At 37.4% G+C, this 25,000-nt stretch overlaps 1 protein-coding gene across 4 annotated transcripts in view; it reads right to left on the reverse strand.

Moving 5' to 3' along the window:
- Positions 1-25,000, reverse strand: part of ncoa3 (nuclear receptor coactivator 3) — a 340,425-nt gene that overhangs the window by 31,455 nt on the left and 283,970 nt on the right. For 3 of the 4 annotated variants that reach the window (XM_051932914.1, XM_028811621.2, XM_028811618.2), the window contains 4 exons: positions 13,517-13,637; positions 13,091-13,259; positions 11,536-11,841; positions 10,263-10,364 (listed from right to left, as the gene is read on the reverse strand). In XM_051932914.1, coding sequence (XP_051788874.1) covers positions 10,263-10,364; positions 11,536-11,841; positions 13,091-13,259; positions 13,517-13,637 — 698 coding nt within the window. The remainder of the gene's footprint in view (positions 1-10,262; positions 10,365-11,535; positions 11,842-13,090; positions 13,260-13,516; positions 13,638-25,000) is intronic. The other variant, XM_028811623.2, reaches the window with a different exon arrangement.

Raw genomic sequence — 25,000 nt, forward strand, 5'->3', positions numbered from 1 at the left:
GAGCGAACAAAAGAAAAATCTAAATCAAATCAATATTTGGTATTACTACCTTTTGTCTTCAAACCAGCATCAATTCTTATAGGTACACTTGCACAAAGTCAGGGATTTTGTAGGATTATAGTCAGGTGTATGATCAACCAATTATACCAAACCAGTGCTACTGATCATCAATGTCACACGTAGGCTGAAACACAGTCATTAACTGAAACAGAAACAGCTGTGTAGGAGGCTTAAAACTGGGTGAGGAACAGCCAAACTCTGCTACCATGGTGAGGTTGTGGAAGACAGTTTCATGTCATGGCAAGATAGAGCACAGCAACAAGACACAAGGTAGTTATACTGCATCAGCAAGGTCTCTCCCAGACAAAGATTTCAAAGCAGACTGGGGTTTCAAGATGTGCTGTTCAAGCTCTTTTGAAGAAGCACAAAGAAACGGGCAACGCTGAGGATCGTAGACGCAGTGGTCGGCCAAGGAAACTTAGTGCAGCAGATCAAAGACACATCAAGCTTATTACCCTTCGAAATCAGAAGATGTCCAGCAGTGCCATCAGCTCAGAACTGGCAGAAACCAGTGGGACCCAGGTACACCCATCTACTGTCTGGAGAAGTCTGTCCAGAAGTGGTCTTCATGGAAGAGTTGCAGCCCAAAAGCCATGCCTCCGTCGTGGAGACAAGGCCAAGCGACTCAAGTATGCACGAAAACATAGGAACTGGGGTGCAGAAAAATGGCAGCAGGTGCTCTGGACTGATGAGTCAAAATTTGAAATATTTGGCTGTAGCAGAAGGCAGTTTGTTCATCGAAGGGCTGGAGAGCGGTACAATAATGAGTGTCTGCAGGCAACAGTGAAGCATGGTGGAGGATCCTTGAACGTTTGGGGCTGCATTTCTGCAAATGGAGTTGGAGATTTGGTCAGGATTAATGGTGTTCTCAATGCTGAGAGACACAGGCAGATACTTATCCATCATGCAATACCATCAGGGAGGCGTATGATTGGCCCCAAATTTATTCTGCAGCAGGACGACCCCAAACATACAACCAAAGTCATTAAGAACTATCTTCGGTGTAAAGAAGAACAAGAAGTCCTGGAAGTGATGGTATGGCCCCAACAGAGCCCTGATCTCAACATCATCGAGTGTGTCTGGGATTACATGAAGAGACAGAAGGATGTGAGGAAGCCTACATCCACAGAAGATCTGTGGTTAGTTCTCCAAAATGTTTGGAACAACCTACCAGCCGAGTCCTTCAAAAAATGTGTGCAAGTGTACCTAGAAGAATTGGTGCTGTTTTGAAGGCAAAGTGTGATCACACCAAATATTGATTTGATTTAGATTTCTCTTTTGTTCATTCACTGCATTTTGTTGATTGATGAAAATAAATGATTAACACTTCCATTTTTGAAAGCCTTCTTTGTTTACAGCATTTTTTCACACCTGCCTAAAACTTTTGCACAGTACTGTATATTCTAAACCTTTTAATCCACAGCAGGATCACAGGAAACCTGGAGCATACCCAAGCAGGTTTGGATGCAAGGCAGGAAAAATCCCTGGTATGCAATATGTATGATATGGCTGATGTTGAAAACAAGAAGAATATGATATTTCAACTATCCATTGAGAAACATTGAAAAAATGGGGACAGATATTTTAAAACATTCTGCTACTGGATTATTTTCACAATATCAGGTGTTTTGAGCTGTGAATATTAACTAAAAAAGATAAATTCATAAATGTAGCATAAATACAAAAACATATTAGTATGTTTAGCTTTTCATCACTTGGCAGACTCTCTTCACCTACCTACCTGTAGTTCAGTAGAGACATAGCCCACTCAGGAATTTTACAAGATTTATATCGCTTCGTTCTTAAACGAGGTTTTTAAAACAAAAGTGGTTGGTCAGCAATAATATGCTGATCTTGTATGATAAACCTTGTCAGTCTCTCAATCAGTGCCGTTTTATTTTCAAAAATCGGGAGTAGTCTCCGCTAGACTTTCTCGTGTACTTGGATATGAGGATGGATATTTGAATAATAAACTGCATGACAATGATTATATTATGTACATTAAAGAACCATCAACAACAAATTAAATTAATAATACATTGAACAATTATTATAAAATTAAAGTTGAATAAATCGGACTCTGCAGCTGCATGAATGAAAAAAGTTAATACAGATCTACAATTTTGGTGTAACAGCCACATGCCAAATTTCATCCATCTATCTAGTTGGGCTTTTGAGTTATTGTGTTTAAACACACACAGACATAATTCCAAAAAACAGTATTTTCTGACTCGGGGAGGTCTAAAATGTCAAGATTCATCAAAATCTCGAGGTCGAGTTTTTTCATGATTACTATACTTTCTCTATACTTTGTGTGCGAAATGGCAGGTGAATTACTGTCAACAAAAAACAGGTACCTGAGAAATAAACTGAAACGTTACTCACTCATGATTTTTTTTGTTGACCGGCACATTCCGATTTCAGGCGTTTGAATTACATCTTGATATACAACAAGTGCAAAGAAAGGCGACACGCTTTCTATTCCACACACTTTACGCACGTATTCCGCTCGCTCTGTCACCGCAAATGCTGTGTGAACAGCCGCCCTCATTCACCAGCCGCCGTTCACTGGATTAATATGTGCGGACGGCTCATGGTGGATGACTTTCAGTTTTAGAGTTAAAAGTTATAAGTGTTAAAAACTAACAGCAAGAATATTCATTCAAAAATGAAAAAAATAATAATTTACTAAAAATAATTTTAGTTATTTCGTTAGTCTTTCCAGCTACTTTAATCGTTTCATTTCGTTTTAGTTTTTCATTTCGGTTTTGTTAATTATTTTATTTCAGTTTACAAAAATGTTTTTTTAATAATAGTTTCAGTTTTGATTTTAGTTTTTGTTAACTATAATAACCTTGCTGTACACATCCTCCATGAGCAAAATACAGGTTTACGTGCTGTTCGGTACACACCATGATATTTTGGTAGTGACACAAACAAAAATATTACTATAAAAACAGCACTAAAACTATATTCCAATTATTGCCAAGGCTGTTCAGCTGCTGGCTAATGTGGCAAAAAAAAGTGCTCTCCTCCACATCTTGGTGCTTGGTGACAAAATTAAATAGTATAGTGTACACACTAAAGATGAAAACATCCTGTGAATTTGATCAACAAAACACAATGTGAAAAGGGATAATGGAGGTGAGATTTCAAACTGGGACTTGGACTCCTACAAATTATGAAAGCACAATAGTACACTTACACTGCATGTATGTGTGCTTCTGAGGCAAGTCTTACTAGTCTGCATTTGTATGTCTCAATCACTTTATTTGCAACAGCTGTGCAAATTTAGACTACATGTATGTGCACTGCACTGGTGAGGCAGTGATAGCGAGCTCTCATTTCACAGTATTGTGGTCACTCATTTACTTACTTAGTTGGAATAGTAACAAAATGATTTTATCATCATGGGTGGTTTTCATTATTGTTAGTAACTCTGTTTGTATTACTTGTAAATATGTGGCTGTCTAAAGTCCCATAAACTGCTGTAATAGCATAAAGAATTTTGATATCATTGTTCTTAAATTCAAAAAGTGTAACGTTCTCCACTGGGAAACATTCCTGATGAATGACACACACACACACAAAAAAAACATTATGCAAAAAACTTTTTTTTTTCTTGTTTGTTAAAGAGAAAAATGCTATTGTAGAGTGAGTTTCTATATAATCTTTCATTTATGTAATTTGTGTAACTTGTGTGCCGTTTCCATTCTCTTTTCATCTATCACATTCCTCAATAGGCACTGCTTTGTGTGAAACGTTTGTACTAAGGGTAATGTGAGAACAGCAGACCCTGCTACATATTCAACATAAGTACTTTCACCCTCCAATTGTCTTCTTTTCTTGAAAAAGATTAGAGACAATAAAAAAGGTCTGAACCACAGATTTGATGTCATTCAAGTGGTTATAGGAATATAAAATAAACACTTTCACAAACGTATAACAAAAGTGTGCTTTTATTCAAGAATAAAACTGAATAACAAAAAATTAAAGTGACAACAAGATACCAAGAAGACACGATTCACCAGTGTTTGTGTCTCTGCTTATATCCCTTCAGCAACATCTTTTACAGTTAGCAAAAATTTACACTGAGTGATAGAGTCAAGTCAAGTGCGTTTTTATTATACTGTTTAATAGTAATAATAATAGCAGTTCACTGCTCAAAATGGGGAGAACCTGGGTTTAAACCGCTAACCTCTTGATTATGAGGTGGCAGTTCTTACCTCAGCACCAGCCAAGCAGACGTGTCAGCTCTCTGTCATTCGATCTTTGGGGTTCTGTTTTTACTAGTAGTGTGACGAGATCTCGTGGTACGAGATCTCGCGAGATCAGATTTGTCTTGTCTTGCGTCTGGTCTCGCGAGAACGTGACGATATCCTTGCATTATTGGCATGATGGAGTGTGAGGGAGAAGTAAGGATAGAAGATGCACCCGCGACATTTAAATCGTTGGTGTGGCAACATTTTGGATTCCTTGTTGAAATAAGAAATGGCGAAAAAATGACAGACAAGACAAAGACAATTTGCAAACACTGTAAGAAATTAATACCGTACACCTCTGCTAACACAAGCACTATGCAAAAGCATTTAGAAAACAACCACAGCTCGTTACTAAAAGCTGCGCCTGTGAAGAAAACGGAAAGCAATTCAGTTCGCATGAAAGGGCAAACAACCATAACAAATGCCTTTGCAGCTAAACTTCCACCATCCAATGCAAGAGCCACGGCAATAACAAGACACATCGGCGTTTTCATTGCAGCCAATATGAGACCATTTTCTGTGGTGGAAAATCTGGGATTTCGGCGACTCATCCACACACTGGAACCAAAGTATGCCATCCCGTCACGCGCACATTTTACTCGCACGGTGGTCCCGACCCTCTACAGGGAGTGTAAGGTAAACGTTGTACAGGCTCTGAAAGAGGCAGAAACCATCGCCATAACTACTGACGGTTGGACTTCTGTACACAGAGCTATATCACAATTACAGCCCACATTATCAACAGTAATTGGGAAATGGTACATTTTGTACTGCAGACGCGCCCACTTTTTGAATCACACACAGGGGCAAACGTCGCTGAAGTTTTACAAGAAGCTGTCACACAGTGGGGTCTTAAAAAGCCAAACCATTGCATCGCTATTGTAACAGACAATGCGCGTAATATGGATGTGGCTGTGCGCGAGGCAGGATTTGAGCCGCACATCAAATGCTTTGCGCACACAATAAATCTCGCTACACAGGCTGGCCTCGATGTTGCGCGTGTCGCTTGTTTGCTCGGGCGGGTGAGACGTGTAACTGCTTTTTTTCACCGGAGTTCGACAGCTGCCGCGGTACTGACGTCTAAGCAGAAGCTGCTACAACTGCCACCGCACAAATTAATAATGGACGTCACCACGCGATGGAATTCATCATTGGATATGCTGGTTCGTTACCTGGAGCAGCAGGCTGCTATAGCAGCAGCGCTCACCAGCCCAGAAATAAGACAAAATGCCTGAAACATTGACACACTGGATACCTGCGACATTGTCAATGCCGAATTTCTTGTGAAAAAATGTAGACATGCTTATATTCTTAAAAAAAGAACATGACCATATCTTAGGCTGTTCTGTATAGGTCATTACCTCATTACCTAGGTCTTAGCTCTTTTTCCATGCTTAACTCTTTTAGAGCTAATTTTTTTTTTGTTTCTTTTCTCCCAGGGCTGAATATTTTTCAAAAAAATAACATTTTTTAAAAAAGAACACAAAGCAATTGTTTAACATATCAAATCAACAAAAAATATTTACTTTTGACAAATGTTACTGTCTTGCATGTTGTATGAGCCTGCATACTCATATGATTTCACATACATTTTACACAGCAAAGTCTGATCTCGCTCAAAGCAGCCAATTTCAGTCATTGCCACATTGCACTCCTTACAATATGTGTTGCTTTGGTGCCTATTTTTCAATTGTCTGTTGCTGCACTTTCTCACATATATTGTTAGTGTGTACTGTAGAGAGACAAGTCACCCATTTGCCATCGTGCCATGCCACTGCCACCAAGTTTTCTGCCTGCATGAAAACCGTATTGTCACCTCTTTCCATCTTCTGAAACTTTATGAACTTTATGTATGGCATTATAGCCTGGCTCACCCCATGGGATTTGCTTCTGTTTATTACAGAAGTGAATAAAACTTTGCAGCAGCACGTACCTAAGCCACCAGGGGACAAAACACGTTTGGACCAATGCTCCCTGAAGTTATATCACCAGTTCTGTCCCATCTCTATTTGCAATGCCACAGCGTTGTGGGTTTCCACTTTGAAAAACAAGAATGCGATGCAAACGCAGCCCGCGATTCAAAAAAAATCTCTGCCTACCTGTTTGTCTCGTCTGACAGTAGCTGAAAAGCAGCATCAGGAGAGAGCAGCCTGAAGTACAGCAGCTGGTGATCTGTCATGTCCAACAGCAAGCCATGCCGTCTTGTAAACTCCAGTAGCCAGATCGGCTCTCAACGGATCAATGTCTGTGTATTTATCCCATGCGAACCTTGCCGTAGATGCATCGGCTGCGCGAAGGCACTCAACTGGCAGCAGATCCGCTGGCGCGGCATCGGCCGGTGTCTGATCAGCTGATGCCTGCTTCTCACTCGATCTCCTGATCGCTGCCAATAAAATCCGATTCTGAAAAATCAACAGTCTGACTCCGCGATAATGCGCAAAACATCGTCTGCCGAGTGTTTTCTTTTCTGCACTTGCTTCGCTGCCTTTTCACATGTCGGTGCCATCTTGCCATTGTTTACATTTCACAACTCACGCACACGCAAGGTTTAGTTGCCGAGTCAACGAGTCTAGCATTACTCCAAGCACAGAGGGAATGCCTGTGACATGACAGTGAGATTTGTCGCCATTAACAGCTGATTGTCGCCCCCTATCCCTGGATGTCGACTTTTGTCGACATTCGCCTTCAACCCCTCCTGTCAACAAAAGTCGACATCCGCCCTAAAAGAGTTAAGAAAATTTTGTTCATTGTTTTGCACTCTGAGTTTTAAGACAGCACTACTTTGATAGTTACACTAATTATGGTTAATTGCACGTAAAGGGATATTTGTGTTGTTTATTATTTATTTTTATTTATACTATTTAATTTTATTGTGCAATTAATTGCCTGTCAGTTTGTGGCAAAATATTTTGCAGTGTTTACATGTTATTACTGCATATCATTCATCAAAATGGAAGTTTTATTTCATAAAGTTGATTTCAAAATGGACATCCATTTTTTGCATTTTGTGTTTTTCAGTTAAATAAAAGGCTATTTTTGCTATATATTTAATTTATTTCTTTAAAAAAAATGTCTAAAAGTCTCGTCTCGTTCTCGTGAACCCAGTCTCGTGTCTCGTCTCGTGGGAAAAGCGTCTCGTCACACCCCTAGTTTTCACACATTGCCAGTAACATGTAAATTGAACGATTTCCTTTTCTTCAGGTATATTCTTGAATAAAACTACACTTGTTTTGTTATTCCTTTTGTGAAAGGTTTATTTGATATTTGGACTTCAATCTTCACACATTATATACTTCACGTCAGATTTTGTCAATTATTACTATAACATGAAAAAAGTTGCTGTTTTAGTTAATGTGTTCAACATTTCTTGCCTCACATTTCCTTTTATCCTACATTTACCCAGATCATTGTAGACACGGAACACAACATGAAATGTACGTATTCCAAATAATGATATATTATTTACCCTATACAAATTCCAGACACCTCACACCCAGATAAACAGACTTGAGCTGTGAGAACTTAAGCTACATCAGTGGGGAGAAGGGATAGCAGGCTGTTTGCTGCCTTTACTGATTGACACATTTGCAAAACAAAGACGCTGATGAGAAGGTGCAAAGAAATGTAAGGTGGCCCGGTATTACAACTTTTTTTTTAGGCTTCAGGGATATCAGTGTTAATGAGAACGGTCAGATAAGAATGGAAAATCTATTTCAAGCAAAAAATAAAATACCACAAATGTTTTTTGAATTGAGGGCAAGACTCTTAACCAATGCAAGGAGAGGCTGGTCTTCAAGTCAAATAATGCTCATGAGAGTCTAGAGAGTGCTTGTGGATTATACAACATGAGTAACGTGAGATTTTTCTTCTTTTTTTCCAACATTGTTTGTTGTTGTGCAACACTGTCACTATTGACTTCTGTTAGGTCAAACTTATTTTTTCCCATTCTGCAAAAAAACATGACATTAAAATTTTTTCGCGGCCACCACTACAAAATACATGGGGTAATGTAAAAAAAATAAATAAATTATAATTTTTGGGTGCAGTATTCCTTTAAATATAAAAGAAGTAGTTCATGCTCATCTCTGTTGACTGATTATACTTTTAAATCTACAGTTTATTTATCTAAATTTAACCCCACTGCACCAACTTATATTGCTGAAGTAATATCTAAATTAAATCAATCTACTTGCCACCTAGATCCTGCCCCTACTTTACTGATTAAGTCTTGCACTGACAAACTTTCTGACCCCATTTCTCACTTTATCAAACTGTAGTTTCTGCACCTGTGTTGTTCCAAGTGATTTAAAAACTGCTGCTGTTTAAAAAAAAAAAAAAAAAAAACCTGACTCAGATCCGTTACACCTAAAATTTTATTGCCCAATTTCTAATCTTCCATTTATGACTAAGATCTTAGAAAACGATGTTGCTGCTCAACTCAATGATTATTTAAATTTGCATAACCTGCTTGAGCCTTTTCAATCTGGATTCAGAGCCCTACATAGCACTGAAATTGCTTTACTTAAGGTACCCAATGACTTACTTATAACCGCAGATTCTGGGATGGCCGCTATTCTAGTTCTTCTTGACTTAAGCGCAGCGTTTGATACGGTTAACCATAACATTTTACTGTCCCGACTTTCAGCTATTGGTATCTCTGGTGCTGCTCTTTCTTGGTTCACATCATACCTCAGTGATCGCCAGTATTACGTCTTCATTAGGGAATACAAATCTGCCACTACTTCACTTACACAAGGTATCCCTCAAGGGTCAGTTCTCGGTTCAGTCCTCTTCAACAACTATATGCTCCCATTAGGTGAAATTATACGTCGGTATGGTCTAAGCTTCCACTGCTATGCCGATGACACACAACTTTATGTAAGTGTTGATGCAACTGCAACATCTCCACCTGTTGCACTGACTGACTGCAATCGGGAAATCAATCATTGGATGACAGATAATTTTTTACAACTCAATCCTGATAAAACAGAAATCTTAGGACAAATCTGTCCTCTCTACCCTTCGTGGGCTAAAAATTGACATTGATGGGATCCAGGTTCAACCCTTAGCATCAGTCCGTAATTTGGGTGTAATGTTTGATCAGTTTCTTACTTTTCAATCACACATTAGCTCAATAGTACAAACAGCCTTTTTTCATCTTTGCAACATTGCTCATCTGCATTCTTTCCTCAGTGTGAAAGATACTGAAACACTCATTCATGCTTTCATCACTACCTGTCTGGACTATTGCAATGCTTTGTTTTATGGTCTCCCAACTAAATATATCAATAGATTACAGAATGTTCAGAATTATGCTGCTTGTTTACTTACACACACTAAAAAATCTGCTCACATCACTCCTGTCTTCTATGATTTACATTGGTTACCAGTTTCTTCAAGAATCAAATATAAAATTATTCTTCTCACCTTTAAAGCCTTTCATGGGTTAGCCCCTCATTATCTGTCTGAGCTGCTGCTTCATTACACACCTGCCCATGCATTATGATCATCGGATGTTAAGGTACTCACTATACCTAAACACAGGTTGCTAACTATGGGGGGCAGAGCTTTCAGTGTGATAGCCCCTAAAATTTGGAATTCTCTCCCTCTCAGCCTCACAAGGAAAAATCTATTATTAATTTCAAACCTCTGTTAAAAACACATCTTTCAACGAGTATTATTCTTTTTCTTGCACGTAATTTCTACTGTCTTGCTAATGTGTTTATTGAGTTGTAAAGTGTCCTTGAATGTATGAAAGGTGCTACATTATATAATAATAATGTTTTATTTATTATGTTCACTTTTTATGCTGCATTTTAAAGCTATAACAACTTCAAGATTAAAAGAACATAGCCAATTAACAGTGTGTTGGAGAAATGAAACAAATTTCCACACAATCATTTGAGTATGTGTCTAACTTAAGTCCAAACTACTATATACCTGTCCAGCCATTGAAGGCTGCATTCCTGGTCGAAGCACAGGGTTTCCTACAGCAGGGTTTTCCATCTTCATTGCCAGACTCTGACGGCTTTGGTTCATGAACTGAAATGACAAAAGCAGTTAAAATAATTTCAGAAATGTTGGGTAAGCCACAGAGATGTTCAATTTACAAACTGATCACTCAATATGTTTAAAACCACACATAAGTAGTCCTTGATTTTCTTTGGTGTAAGAAAATACAAGTATTTCTTTGTTTTGTTTTACAAGAATCCAAACTTTTAAGTAAAGGTATAATAATAAACATTATTGTGTGGGAGCTTCCTTTTCAGCAAGTACTTGGGGCAAAATTTGCTTCTTAAAACTATTGATCTGGGGTTCTGCCATCTTCTTGCCGAGTTCAGTGGATTAAAAAAAAAAAAAAAACCAAACAGCTTTAATGCTGCTGTATGGTCCAACAACCTTTCAGCTGTCACGCTGGTTGATACTGAATAATCAAATTTTACATTTTGGAGATTCTGAAATTACTTTAGTCAAATGTATTCATTTAGTCCTCTTTTAGACAAACCCCTCACCTGAATCTTCACTTACCCTATATCACCAAAGGTTCTGCAAAAACTTGCATCTTATTTAAATTTAGATTCTTTGTTTAATTAACCTCTTCCTTTTCATTTGCAAATCGTTTACTTTCTCACTGCTGTCTAAATGCCACTGCTGCACCAAATATTATCAATGACCAACATATTCTCTCTATTCTCAAATTCATCCCCAGGCCATCTCATTGGTGCTTTAATTATATTTTTTCCAAGATTTTCACTTCTGCCCATAACTGGTTGTTACTGGCAATTTGGACAATGCCTTCATTTGGTTTGCTGATAGAGGCGCCATTTGCACCCTCAATATGTCTTATTCTAGCTGGCTTGTTCACTCTAGAAAAAATAATACTTCGAAAAAAATTGAAGTACAGCAGTAACCTTTAGTGTGTGTATGTCCTCTTATGGTTGATTCCCAACATTAGTAATCAATCAACAATATTGTGGGTGACTAGACATCACACACAACAGATTAGAATTGTGACAGTGGTTAATAAAAACATTAAATACAGTATATTTACCAAACTTAAGTTACTAATCTATAAGAGAATGTACATGTTCAACCCTATATAGAGGTATTTCTGATTATAATAAGCATCTTCTGAATCAAAATTTTTGACACTGACAAATCAGAAAATGTTACAAATGGGTGCGTTCAGTTATAACAAAGAACTATTTCTTACCTGTTGGCCCTGAAGCCTTTGCTGTAATTGGAGACGTAGCTGCTTTGGGGCATTCATCATCCTTGGTCTCATCATACCAGGTCGAGGATGGATGCCAGACATGGGAAAGTTCCCTTGCTGACCCATCTGGTTCATCATCGAGTTGAACCCTGTTGGCTGACCTTGCATTCCGCCACTGTATGAAGCTTGTATGGCCATACTAGGAGGACCAGCAAAACTCTGGCTATACATTGGTGGCTTCTGATCCATGATCATTGCAGGATCCTGTCCAGGGAATGGTTCTGTTGGAGGATCCACTCCTTGACTCTTAAAGAGAATTAATGGGGTGTGGGTAAGTAAAATATACATAACACTCAAAGCAACAAAGATTCTGCCTTGTACTATTCACACTTTCATTTTTGATGTTAACAGTGGGAATTTGCTCAAAAATGATATAGGTTGACCCCATTTTATGAAGATATCATGTATAATTGGTAATGTTTCAACTTGTATCTTGGGAAAAGCTTAAGAATCTAGAAAAATACAATTTCTTTTCAGAGTTAAGCCGTATAAAATCAGGATCCAATAGAAAAATCTTTGGGTGAAAAGATGATTTAAAATTTAATAAGTAGCAATTATTGTAAAAACTCAACTTTGAACACAGCATATGTTTTGAAATTGTGCACAAAATCATTCACTCATTAAAAGAGACTGTTTTTATAAGTATTAAAAACTATTTTTTTTGGTGGCATGGTACATGGGGTAGGGAAACTATAGAAAAAAAATTCTTACAAATTGCAAAAATCACTTAATCACTTAGTTTCTGTTAACTATTAAAGGCAAGAAAAATATATCTTTCTGAGTTAATAATTGTACCATAGCAAGGCAAAATTCCTGGAGACAGCTTGATATTGGCTTTTACAAATATATTATATTTGAATTTTGATATATCTAAAAGCAAAAGGTTGGAGCTGGATCAGAAGAATGTGAAATTTATTTATAAATATTTAACACCTATTTCTGGAAACATTCAATGGGAGTGGACCAAACTGAAGAAATGTATATATAATTACTAGTGATTAGCCAGAGATTTACACAAAATTTTATTTGCTACAAAACTCATGACATTGACACAACAAGAAAGGTTCTTAATTCCCGTCTTAAGTCACTTAGGGTTTAAATAATGCACTCTTAGTGGGAGAGAGAAAAAAAGTAAACACGAAATATTTCCTGTAATGTCCAGACACTTTGCAGGCCGTGTGACTTTTACTAGTATACTGTCAATTATCTGCATTACACAGCTGTGGAAAACAGTAATTGCAGAAGTGTAAACAAGGCCATAGGGCGCAATATTTATTGTTCTACATGGGGTTGGGGAGAATCAAACAAAAAAATGCCAGTTCCATAACACTAAATGTACAATGAAACCTGTCTGTCTCATCAGATAGAAACAAAATTTAGAATTTGCATTAGTTATCAACTTATTTACATACATAGCTCTAACGAACTGACACAAAAAGTAAACAAGAATATCCCTTCTTAACTTACTTCAACATTTTGAAAAACAGACTCTCACCTGGCTCACCAGATCAGGGATGCCTAAAGCTCGATCAATTTCCTCCAGGGCCACAACATCAGCATTAAGCAGAGAGTCTAACTGATCCAAAAGAGCACGCTCATCACTTGAACCTTCAGCAGCTGCAGGTGTTACTAGAAGATCATCCAGTGGGCTTGAAAAATGTCGACTGTAAAAACATAGTACAAAATTCTCTGGAAGGCCATAACACAGATCCAGATGATTGCAAATAAAGCCATTATGATATTTGTATTCTGCTTTTTGATTGACAATACATAACAATGGCCTGTGTTTTGCTGGCTGAATCTGGCAACAAGTTTACAACTATACAGCCACATTAAGATTAAAGAAAGGCAATGAATGTTTTTCGTTTCACAAATAAGTAAAACAATTATTAAGTAAAAGTGTGGTACTAAAGTTCATTACCGATTTTGAACATTTTGGGGGCCCACTTCTATTGGAAGCATATTTTCAGGCCATGATGGAGATTGGCTAGCGTGGCCTTGCTGGCTGTAAGGACTTGGTCCCATGTTCATTTCACTGGCTGCTACAGGAGGATGATAAAAAAACAAAAATAAAGAAGGACTGTGAGAAGAAATATACATATATATACAGATTCAACATTTGTGTGTAATACTACATTATTTTACAGCATACAAATTGCAATCATAGTGTTTCAGAAACTTTCAGTAATGTGACAGCACTAACTAGAAAACCACCAGATGGGATAGCGAAAGGCTGAAATGGCCTGCTACTTATAAAGACCTACATTCAAATACACAAGACGACTCAGCAACAATCTTTTAATAAATTTTACAATTTATTGCAAGTGTAACACTTTTTAGACTTTTATTGGTTTTTGATTGATATTACACTGTAGCTGTAGTGTGTGAATGTGAGGTGTACTTTTCAGGCTTGAATCTGCACAGAGAAACCTAAAACTACATTTCTGCTTTAGAAAATAAATAATGCATTTCATGTAATTGTGGCTTTGAAGATATTTAAGAACACACTATAAGATAAAACCATAAACTACATAACTGAAGACCATACTAATACTGTAGATAAATATTCTTCAATAACTAAACTAAATTTTCTCCATAAAACTGTATGCATGTGTTTTTAACCAATGGACTCAGTGTGGTGGGTAACAGTTTTACAATGCTTGACCAAATATCATAATGTTTGGTATTTTGGGCTTTATAAAATGTTACTGGATAATGTTTAGTTGATTTCCTAACATACAATACAGTAATAAGAACACCACTTGCTGTTACTGAACTGATAATTATACTTCTATTAACATGAATTCATGCATCTAAGCATCTAAAATATACTGGAAGTTGATGTTTTGAAACCATTTAAGGTTTTTTTTTTTTTAAAAGGACACTACTTATAGTGGTACTGTCTAATAGTCTAACAGCATGTTGTTCCCAGGTGCTTCAAAAGGTGATTCAAAGCATTACCTTTTGTTATCTTTCATGCATACTTGAAAACTGATTACAATGCATAAAGAATGGAAGTAGAAAAGGACACTGGTTAGTGCTGATGTGTTCAAATCCCAAATGCAGCCATAATGTGTGTGAAGCTTGCATGTTCTCTGCTATCAAAGTGGGTTTTTTCCCCACTTCCATAAGGACATGCAAATAATGCCAGTTATATGAAAGCTTGCACATTAAGGTTAAGTCAAACAGCATGCCATGATGGCACCTTTACTTTTCTTAGTTTGCATAACAATTTCATTTATATCCACAAGAAGTAGAAGGGACCTGTAATTTCTTTGTAAGCAAAGTTATAATGAAAGAAGGTAAAAAAATAGGTGTGAAATTAAGAAACTGACAAGGAGGAATGAATATTTTCAGTCAGGCAACATTAAATCAACTAATTTCACTAACCTATTTTCTATTTTTTACTGCATTGAAATAATGTGCATTAACATATGAAGCAATTGAACTATATTACATTTTCACATCATAATCATTTCTGAAGTAAACAATTTGAACCTGCATATTTTGCACTAATAATAAACATGGCATCCAGATAAGTTACCCCCCACATTTCGCCACCACATTAATTTTATCTATAATTGCAATTAAAAATTTAAGAAACCTTACCCAACATTGAAAATAAAAAAAGTTCACTTGGGTAGTATTCTTATACGACTCACAGATTAACGTGTTCCACTGAAAATAGTATGCGTGATTGCCCCATAAAAGGTGAGTATTACACATAAAATTTAATCTGTGTTAGGTGATATAGTATTGTACGATTGTACTTGCTTTCACGTGCTTTTTTTGCCAGCACTATGGCCGTTTTAAGACGTGCGTTTACGGTTTTCGCCGCCTGATTATCGGTGGTGCGTGCCCATGTTGAAGAACCATCAACACCTCAAAGACAGCACAATATCAAAACTGTTGCGTCACCACTCACCGCATCGTGTATTACTTTCTCACTGAAAGCATTATTTTTGCATCGTGACTAAACCTAAAATCAACTTTATTATTGCACAATTTAGAAATTTCACAACAAAATTTCCAGGCAAACAGATAAACAAGAAGTATGCTGCTATTTCTGCTAGAATCAAAGGAATTGCCCAAAATTTTGAAAATTGTAATGTAATTGATTATCTTAGAAGCATCGCATACAACTTTTAGTTCTAATCAATAATTTTATAAACAGAAATAATTTTTTGTGAACATTAAAATTACAAAGATATTAATTTAGTACATAATTGTATTTCACATTTTTTTCGCAATGGCATGCGATATAAATTTTTGTAAAGTTGTTTAGATTTGTTTAATCAAAATAAAAATTTATATATGTTTACAGAGCGTTTCATTTAAGTGATGCACTATTGCTAACTTTTTTAGCATTTTGCTACAAAAATGTTTAAATTAGGAAAGTCAGTTTTGAACGCTGAGGATGATTATTCACTTTTTTTTTTCTAGAAACTTCCAACACTCAAAATGTCTAGGTGTGGGTATTAGAAGTTACTGGGGTGGTGGAAAAATATGGAGGCGAAATATAGTTGAGGCGAAATTTCCGTATACTAATAAACATGCATTCTTTTGTGTGCACACACATATACATCAACAAAAGTTAAAATACTAAGCAAATAACAATGCAGAGATGCATTTAATCAAAATTTCAAAGAATGAATGGAAATTACATAAATCCTTAATAATGCTCTATGTACAGCTCTGCAATGATTAGGACACTTCACCTAACTGTCACTTCCAACATGATCGAAGCATTAGGAATGGGCTTAGATCTCTACAACACATTGGTGTTGTTTGGGTTTGGTCATAAGAGCAACAGTTAAACCCCCCCCCGTCTCCTCCAACAACAACCCTTGAGAAAAGCTGCAATGATAAAAAATAAGCTGAAAAGCGCATACCATGTGCAGTATGTTTCTATTGGCTACTTACAGATACAGTCAGACTACAATTACAGTTACAATTACAATTACAGTTTCAGTTCTGAAACTTTTTCTATATCTGATTTTTTTTCTTGTTCAACTTAATTTTGAACGTGATTAAAATTAAAGGAATACAGTTACTTGGTGCTAGAGTCGAAACTTATTTTCCAGAACACAAGATAATCATTTAGGTCACCAGGCTATTTAACCACACTAGCACTAAATTTGTTGAAAATTACCAACTGAATGACTCAAATTTTGGGCTATGTTTGCAAAGAAACCAGATTGTATTAATACTTTAAGTAGCAACACTATATACATGAATATAACATTTAGATCATTAAAGATTACCATTTCTTTAGACTGGCAATTCCAAACTATATTTCCTATTAAGATGTTTCTAAAGAGTAAGCTTTTTTTTTCGCTTTGAAAGCAAATGCAATGCAAATGTAAAACATTATATATTTTAATAAAGTATATAAATTCAACATAGTCATAACATGCATGTTAAAACATTTTCCAAAATAACCATAGCATATGACCTTGCAGCTGTAAAGTACTTGCTAAATGGATTTAAACACATACACAGAGATTAAATAAAGCAATCTTATCACTAACAAATGATGTTTCACAAGCACCACATATTGGTCATTTTTGCTAATCAAGCAGGTAATGTATCTCTTGCGTGAAATTCTGTGAGCAGAGGTTGTAGTGCGCATTTTTCATTGCTGCACCTATACCAGAGATCTTCACAAAGTAAAATTAAAACAACAAGGTAAAATTATACAATGATATTAGAGTACCTGGTGAGTGGGAGGAAAAGTTTACATCAGTTTATTACACAAACATGCAATATCCACGAAATTTTATGTTGAACTAGATAAAGAATTGTGAAAGTTAATAGTAAATTCAAGGACACACCATTAATTCTGTAAGAAACATTGCCCAAGGAATTTAAGGTTGAAGTCTTTGGGAAGACAAAACCCAGAGAAGGTTTCAAAGAGATTGGCAAAGCTAGGAACTATCATTACAAGACGTTGACGTCTATCGTAACAAAAACAGAGAAAGAAAACATGGCACAAATAAGACACTCCCAAGATGTTGCTGCCCTACAAATTGAGCAACCACACAACAAAGGCAATTGTCAATGGAATAACTAAAGGGCCAGCTACAATGCAGACAGAGCCGAAAAGGTCTTTGACTGAAACAGGAAAACCTTTCTTGCTGAAGGAATTGTTCATGACTGTATTCTTGGAGAGTGGCTAAAAGGAAGCTACTCATCAAATCAATGATAATAGCCTTAAAAAACAAAAAAACTCATTTTCATGTAGGCAAAGAGACAAAAACCAGGAATTATCCAATATAAAGGCTCTCCAAATTTACAGCTGGACTATGGAGGTATATTCATCATTTTTCTTTAAGTCTTATTTTTTGTATCAAAATCTGAAATACTTTTTTTCGCCAGTACTTAATGTGTGGGAATTTGATTTGGTATATTTGAAGCTGATTGCAATGGAACACAAAATCAATTACAAATTACATAAATAATATAAGTTAAAAAGAAAAACTTCATACAAAGTTACAGAACACCACAAATATAAAGCAGCTGTGCAAATGATGATGTGTAAGTGAAAGTGTGTATGCACATGAACACATATACTGGTTCAACTGGCTCATCAGTCCATGAACGTATACATTTTCTAACTGGTTTAGCTAATTTTAACCTTTGCTTATAAGGAGGTAGCAACTGTAGCATAACATGGTCAGAATTACCCAGTGGTGTGCAAGATAAAGCCTGCCTTGCGGCTTTTATAGCACAGTAGCAGCGATCCAAAGATGCTGGGGCATTTAACAAGATGTTTGTATCTGGGAAGTTCGATGGTTAAATTTGCATTAGTAAAGTCACCCATCACTATGATTGGGGAGTTGCATGACTGTTCTCCAAACTAGTGATGTAATCTACCAAATGCTGCTACACTTCATTCACATTTGCATCAGCCGGGATGTAAACTCCAAAAAGAATTATGGAAGAAAATTCTCAAGGTGAACACAATGGCTTACAGTTAATAGCAAACAGTTCCAGATTGATGGAGCAGTGCTTTTATAATTTAGACACCAATTTTTGTTAATATAGAAGCAGACTCCACTGCCTTTTGATTTGTTGCAATGATCAGGATCTACTTTGTAAAGTACAAATCCTGGTAGTTCTAATGCGGAGTCAGGAACTGATGCATGAAGCCATGTTTCCACAAAGAAATATACTGAAGAGAGAAAATAATCCCTACTTGTTAAGAGAAGAAGATTAAGTTCTTCTATTTTACTCCACAGTGATCTGATGTTAAATAAAATAGACCGGGCAGAGGCACTCAAAAAGCAAGGCTCCTGAACCACGAGAGACCTTGCACGCTTCTCCCTTGTCCACTTCACATGTGAGTTACCTGGCTGGGAATCGGAGTTTGCAGTCTGAGGGTTCGTAAGTAGTAAATCTGTAAGTAAGTGTCCTTGATCAGTTGAGGATAAATAAAGTCCAAACCCAATAAGATAGGAGCTGATATTGTGTGTAAGTAATACTCATATTGTTGCAAAAGAAAGTTAACAGACAAAAACAGACACAAAAGCAATGACCAAACAACAGCTGCCTTGATTGATGCCATCATTTATATCATTTGCATCACTGGCCTATTGAAACAAACTTTGTTTTTACAGCTTTAAGCCTACAAAACAACTGAAGACCATATATTTTCCCTAAACTTTGCATTCTCCATTTTTCTTTCCTAAATTTTTTTTCCCATTTCTGTTGAGATTCATCCATATAACAATCCTAAGTGCTATGGCCAACTTTAAGGAAGGTTCTAATATTTGGGTGTGTTAGATTTGGATCAAATGAAAAGTTCACTACAGTGGAACCTCCGTTCATGACCATAATTCGTTCCAAACCTCTGGTCGTAAACCGATTTGGTCGTGAACCGATGCAATTTCCCCCATAGGATTGTAAGTAAATACAATTAATCCGTTCCAGACCGTACGAACTGAACTGTATGTAAATATATTTTTTTAAACATTTTTGAGCACAAATATAGTTAATTACACCATAGAATGCACAGTGTAATAGTAAACTAATGTAAAAACATTGAATAACACTGACACAAACACCCAGGCTCCCTGCTCAGCTGCACACACTCTCTCTCTCTCTCTCTCTCTCTCTCTCTCTCTCTCTCTCTCTCTCTCTCTGTAACATTGCAGCAGTTCGCGCTATAGCCTTACAACCCGATCGCTGTATAAACACTTTTTTTAATGAGTTTTAAGCACAGGGGAAAAAAAGGAACATTTGAAAAATCTGTAATTTAATAAACCACCAAGAAAAGTAATATTGCAACAATGCACGCTACGAACCGATCGCTGGAAACAGAAGTGAAAACAAAATCAAGCCCAGTGCATTCTTTAACTGCCTTCCTACCTTAATGCGTCCAGCTCTCTCTCTCACGCTGCCTGTGTGTCTGCGTCTCTCTCTCGCGCTGCCTCTGTGTGTGTGTGTGTGTGTGTTGCGCTCTCTCACGCGCTCTCTATTGCTCGCTGCACAGGAAATGCACAGGGAGAGACTGAACATGTACAAACTGAAAGGGAAACTGGCTTGTTTGCATACCGAGTGTGTGGTCGTGAACCGAGGCAAAAGTTTGGCGAACTTTTTGGTTGTAAACCGAGTTGTACGTAGGGGTGGGCGGTATGACCAAAATTTTGTATCACGGTATTTGACGGTATTTTTTTCCCATGCATGAGTGGGTGTTAACCACATTTTCCACTGCAATTACTGCAGTAGACTGGCTAAGAATAACCTATTCCACTGTCATGAGCATTGTACATTGTACAAAAAAAACATTTTAATGTGCACAAAAGTGTTAATACAGGTTTGAATGGTCCCATAAAGTGATGGTTATCAAGGGGGTGGCACTGATGAAGAGAAGGAATCACATTGCATGACAGATGCAGTCAAAATACAGAACCTTTTTTATTGAACAAATTTTGCAAACAACTATTTTGACAATATATTTTCAACCATCCCATCATTAAACTGCATAATATTTAAACTAATAAAAAACAATAAAATAAATAATAGTTCAACTTCCAGTAATAATAACAATAAAATAAATAGTGCAAATTCCAGTAATAATACTATTACTTCAAAGCTTCAAGCCCAGATACATTATACAGTATTCAAGTATTGAGAAAAAAAAAAGTGAATGTGTATAATGTGTTGTGTGTATATAACTGCTCGGTACATTTTAATATTTTTTTTTTAGCAAACTTAGTTTTCTAATTAATATATTGTTCCCTAAACACAGAACTTGGGAAATATCAGTTCACTTAATTAGCCCAGGAGTTCAATTAAAAACAGAAGCTGGTTGGAACAAAAACCTGCAGCGACAGGGGGTCCCCAGGACCGACGTTGAGAACCCCCGATTCTATATGATCACTTGCATCAAAATCGGAGTCTCAAACGATAGCTAGCTAGACTGAGGCATCTCACAACGTGGGAGTTTCCGACAACGTATCGTAATGCATCGATCGGCCCACAGAAAAGTTTGTTTGCCGCGCCAACTTGAAAATGTATATTTTACACAATTTTATATAAATTATCGTCTCGCTTTCAACATCATAACTTCGAAAAATCTAAGTTGAACCATCGTAAGTAGGGGACTGACTACCTGTATTGACTGATAATAGAGATAACAGAAAACTGATTATACACACTTTCATTATACATTTCTTATTGTAGCGTCTCAGCCAGGTTGAAACCTTTTTTTTTTTTTTTTTTGAAGTGACTGTTGAATCCGACTGAGGGAAGACGGAGTACAGCGCAGAGGAATGACAGCGGGGGCATGATAGACACGGTAAGGGGGGGGGCGACACCCAGGACGGGAGAAGGGGGAAGAGTGGTGAGTTGGAGAAGGAACTGGAAGGTTGTGTGGTAGGGTTACAAAGTCGGCGTTCTTATTTCTTGACTGTTCAAACAAACTTTTGTGAGACTTTACTACGTCTGTTTTTTTTTTTTCTTCTCAAACCTGACGCGGAGGTTGCTACATTATTACTATAGTATGTTTTTACTACCATTACTTAAAATAGTTTATTTTAATAACTATTACATACCTATGGCTGTGTGAAGCCTGTGTCCAAAGCACTGGAGTCTTGTCCAATTGTTAATTTTGACAGCCTTCTTGATGTTGGCCCCACTGTCCGTTGTGATGGCCACTTGCCTCTGCTCTGCAAGCCCCCAGGAATTGAGTGCCTCCAGCAAGCCTGCAGCAAGTAATTCGCCAGTGTGGTCATTTGGAAAATAGCTTGTTTGGAGGCAATAACTTTTCAATAGCCAGTCATCATTTATAAAATGAATCGTCAGGCTCAGATATGGCTCCATAGTGCGACTTGACCACACATCTGCTGTAGTTGAATAGTCGGTGACTGTAGCCACCTCTGCTTGTAATTTCCCTCTGTGTTCTCGGTACAAGTCGGGGATCGCCGTTTGGCTAAAGTACTTGCGACTTGGGATCACATATCTGGGATCCAGTGTCTTGATCATAGCCCTGAATCCGCCTTTCTCCACAGTACTTAACGGAACCATATCTTTGGCTATATGGACTGTAATGGCGTTGGTTATCTCGATCCACCGCTTGCTTTTTTTGTCGTAGGCAGTACTCCTAGCAAACGCGTCTACAAGTGACATCTGATTTGAATGTCCCCTAGGTTTTTCAGTTTTACCGGAGGACGTGGAGGGTGCCAATCTTAGTTCCATGCATTCATGGTACTCCAACGCATGTTTGCGATATCATCTGCTACAGCTTCAGTTTTACAATGTTCACTGTCCATTTTCACTGCGCAATACACTGCGGTGTAGCAGTGAAAAAGGTCCCCCCCTTAAACAGTTTCCCGCTGCGCCAGGTTCCGAACATTGCTTAGCCTATTTTAACCGGTGTTGTGGTATGAGAAAAATCCATATCATAACAAAAATAAAAAACGGTTTTTGGTATGAACCGGTATACCGCCCAGCACTAGTTGTACGTGTACCGAGACATTCGTGAACCGAGGTTCCACTGTATTTATATAAAAGTCTCCACTTTCCACTCTTCTAAACTTATTAAATACAGCTGTATTAGGATTGATTAAGTATTTATTTCATACATTCAACAGGATACAATATTGCCATTCTCAAAGAAGTTTAGGCAAGAGATCTGATCAATACACCTTATTTACTCTTTGTCAATGTACAATAGATCCTTAAAGGACACTGTTCACATCATGATGACTCCCTTGGCATAAGCAATTTTTGGTCCAAAGCAATTAATTCAAGCATTGTTTGAATGGCATATGACCCATTTACTAAAAACTGTGTAGACAGTACTGAAAAGGATTTTGTAATACATTGTTTTTAATATGTGGTTTTTAAACATTTCATTTTTACCACACAATGACCCCTTGTTGGTCTTAATGGTTACATTTTTGTTGGAAATGTACTACTCAAAAGAACCACCATACTCAGAGAGAAGATTTTTCCTTTTCTTCAGGGTTCTGGGAATAAATTGTCTTTGCATAAATGACTAACCTTTCTTAAAGGATATGGCATTACAACAGATGGATGAAGGAGCATTAAAGTCCAATCCTAGGGATGCATCTGCTTGCTCACTTAACATATTACTGCAACAGAATTTGAGATTTGTTGTAACAATCTTATTTGTTCACTGGCAAACTGCCTGATATCCAATTGGCCAGTCAGGGCTGGAAAGTAATACAAATATGATATTTATCAAATATTTTAAACTACTTGATAATGATAACCATGTGGTGGGTCACTTTTTCAATTAAGTCATTTTATACTAAAGAGCTACATCAGAACAGGTCAGGGAGCCACATCCACCACACAATGAAAAAGCTCTAGATCCTGGTTGGCAACCCCTCTGGCAGATACGCAGTCCAGTCCCCCAAAAATAACAATAAGGATCCTGTGAACCAGATCACCCTCAGGGAATCACGCCACATGGCCGTAGTGCCATAACTGACACTCCCTCACAATGCAGGTAATGTGCCACATTTGGGACTCCGTGAGCAATCGTTCATTCGACACAAAGTCAAACCAGCAGTAAACAAGGTTTCTCCGAAGAGACACAGTACCAAAAGAGTCCAGTCTTAATCTCAGGTCAATGGATAGCATCCATGTTTCGCAAGTATATAGCAAAACAGGAAGCACCAGGACTAAAGACTTAGACCTTCATCCTTTTGCAAAGATATCTGGAACGCCACGTACCCTTTCCAGCCCACCCCATGCTCTCTCAATCCATCTACTGACTTCATTGGAAGAGTTATCAGAGACATGAATGTCGCTGGCAAGGCAAGTAAACCTCTCGACAGGGTTGACTTTCTCTCTGCAGACAGACACACTACTGATGGCTGTGCACAAGAGGTCATAATGGCCTGGATCTCGGTTTTTATCCAGGACACTCGCAAATCCAGACACTCAGAATCCTAGCCGAGTCACTTGACTCTGCGAAGATCAAAGCATCATCACCAGCAGCCGCAGGACACCATGAACGTGCCAAACACCCAGTCCTTACAAGCACTGAATAGAGTAGCAGCAAGAACACACGCCCTGATGAACCCCAGAATTAACTGGGAAAAATACAGAGGTTCTGCCTCCACTCTGCACAGCAATCACAGTACCAGTGTACAGGCCGGCCATGATATCAAGCAACTTTAAGGGGAACCCGCAAAGTCTAAGGATGTCCCACAGGGCAGCTTGATCAACACAGTCAAACGCTTTATGATAATCGATAGAGGCAGAAAAGAAACTCTGCCAATATTTGCATTTGACTCTACGAGAACCCTCAGTGCCAGGATGCGGTCAAAGGTAAACTTCTTAGGCATAAAACCAGACTGTTCCGGTTGCTGGTAGGTGAGTAAGTGAGCTGCATCAGAACACTTATTCATTTATTTTTTATTTCAATAAATCAGTTTCCACCTGTGTTGCTTGACTCTGTACTATTAAAAACACTTCAGCACCAAAACTGCATCGTGTTCCGTGAGGTATTAAGGCAGGCTTGTACAAGTCATATGTTAGCCAGCAAATTTACTATACAAATTCAGTAAAACACTTTGGTAAAAATATTTACTGACAAAGAAAATCCATACATTTATTTTTTTATGCTTAAGTCACCTGTCATTTTTATGTTTACTGTAAATGTCAGCTTCATTTGTTCATTTACAGCAGCTCACAAGTGAGGTTGCTTATTTATGAATTATAACATACTGAAAGAACAGACATTACAGCAGCTACACTGTAGCAGATGTCTTCTTTTATCAATGACTGTTTAAAATTGCCAAAACATTAAGTTTTATCCATCAAATAGAAAACAAAGACTCATTATTTCAAACCCGAATCTTATTCCTTAAGTCCCTATGGTTCACAATGCGGAGAATAAAGTAGGTTTATGTGAAAAATTAGGTTT

This window comes from Erpetoichthys calabaricus, chromosome 10, assembly GCF_900747795.2.
Source record: "Erpetoichthys calabaricus chromosome 10, fErpCal1.3, whole genome shotgun sequence".
NCBI lineage: Eukaryota > Metazoa > Chordata > Cladistia > Polypteriformes > Polypteridae > Erpetoichthys > Erpetoichthys calabaricus.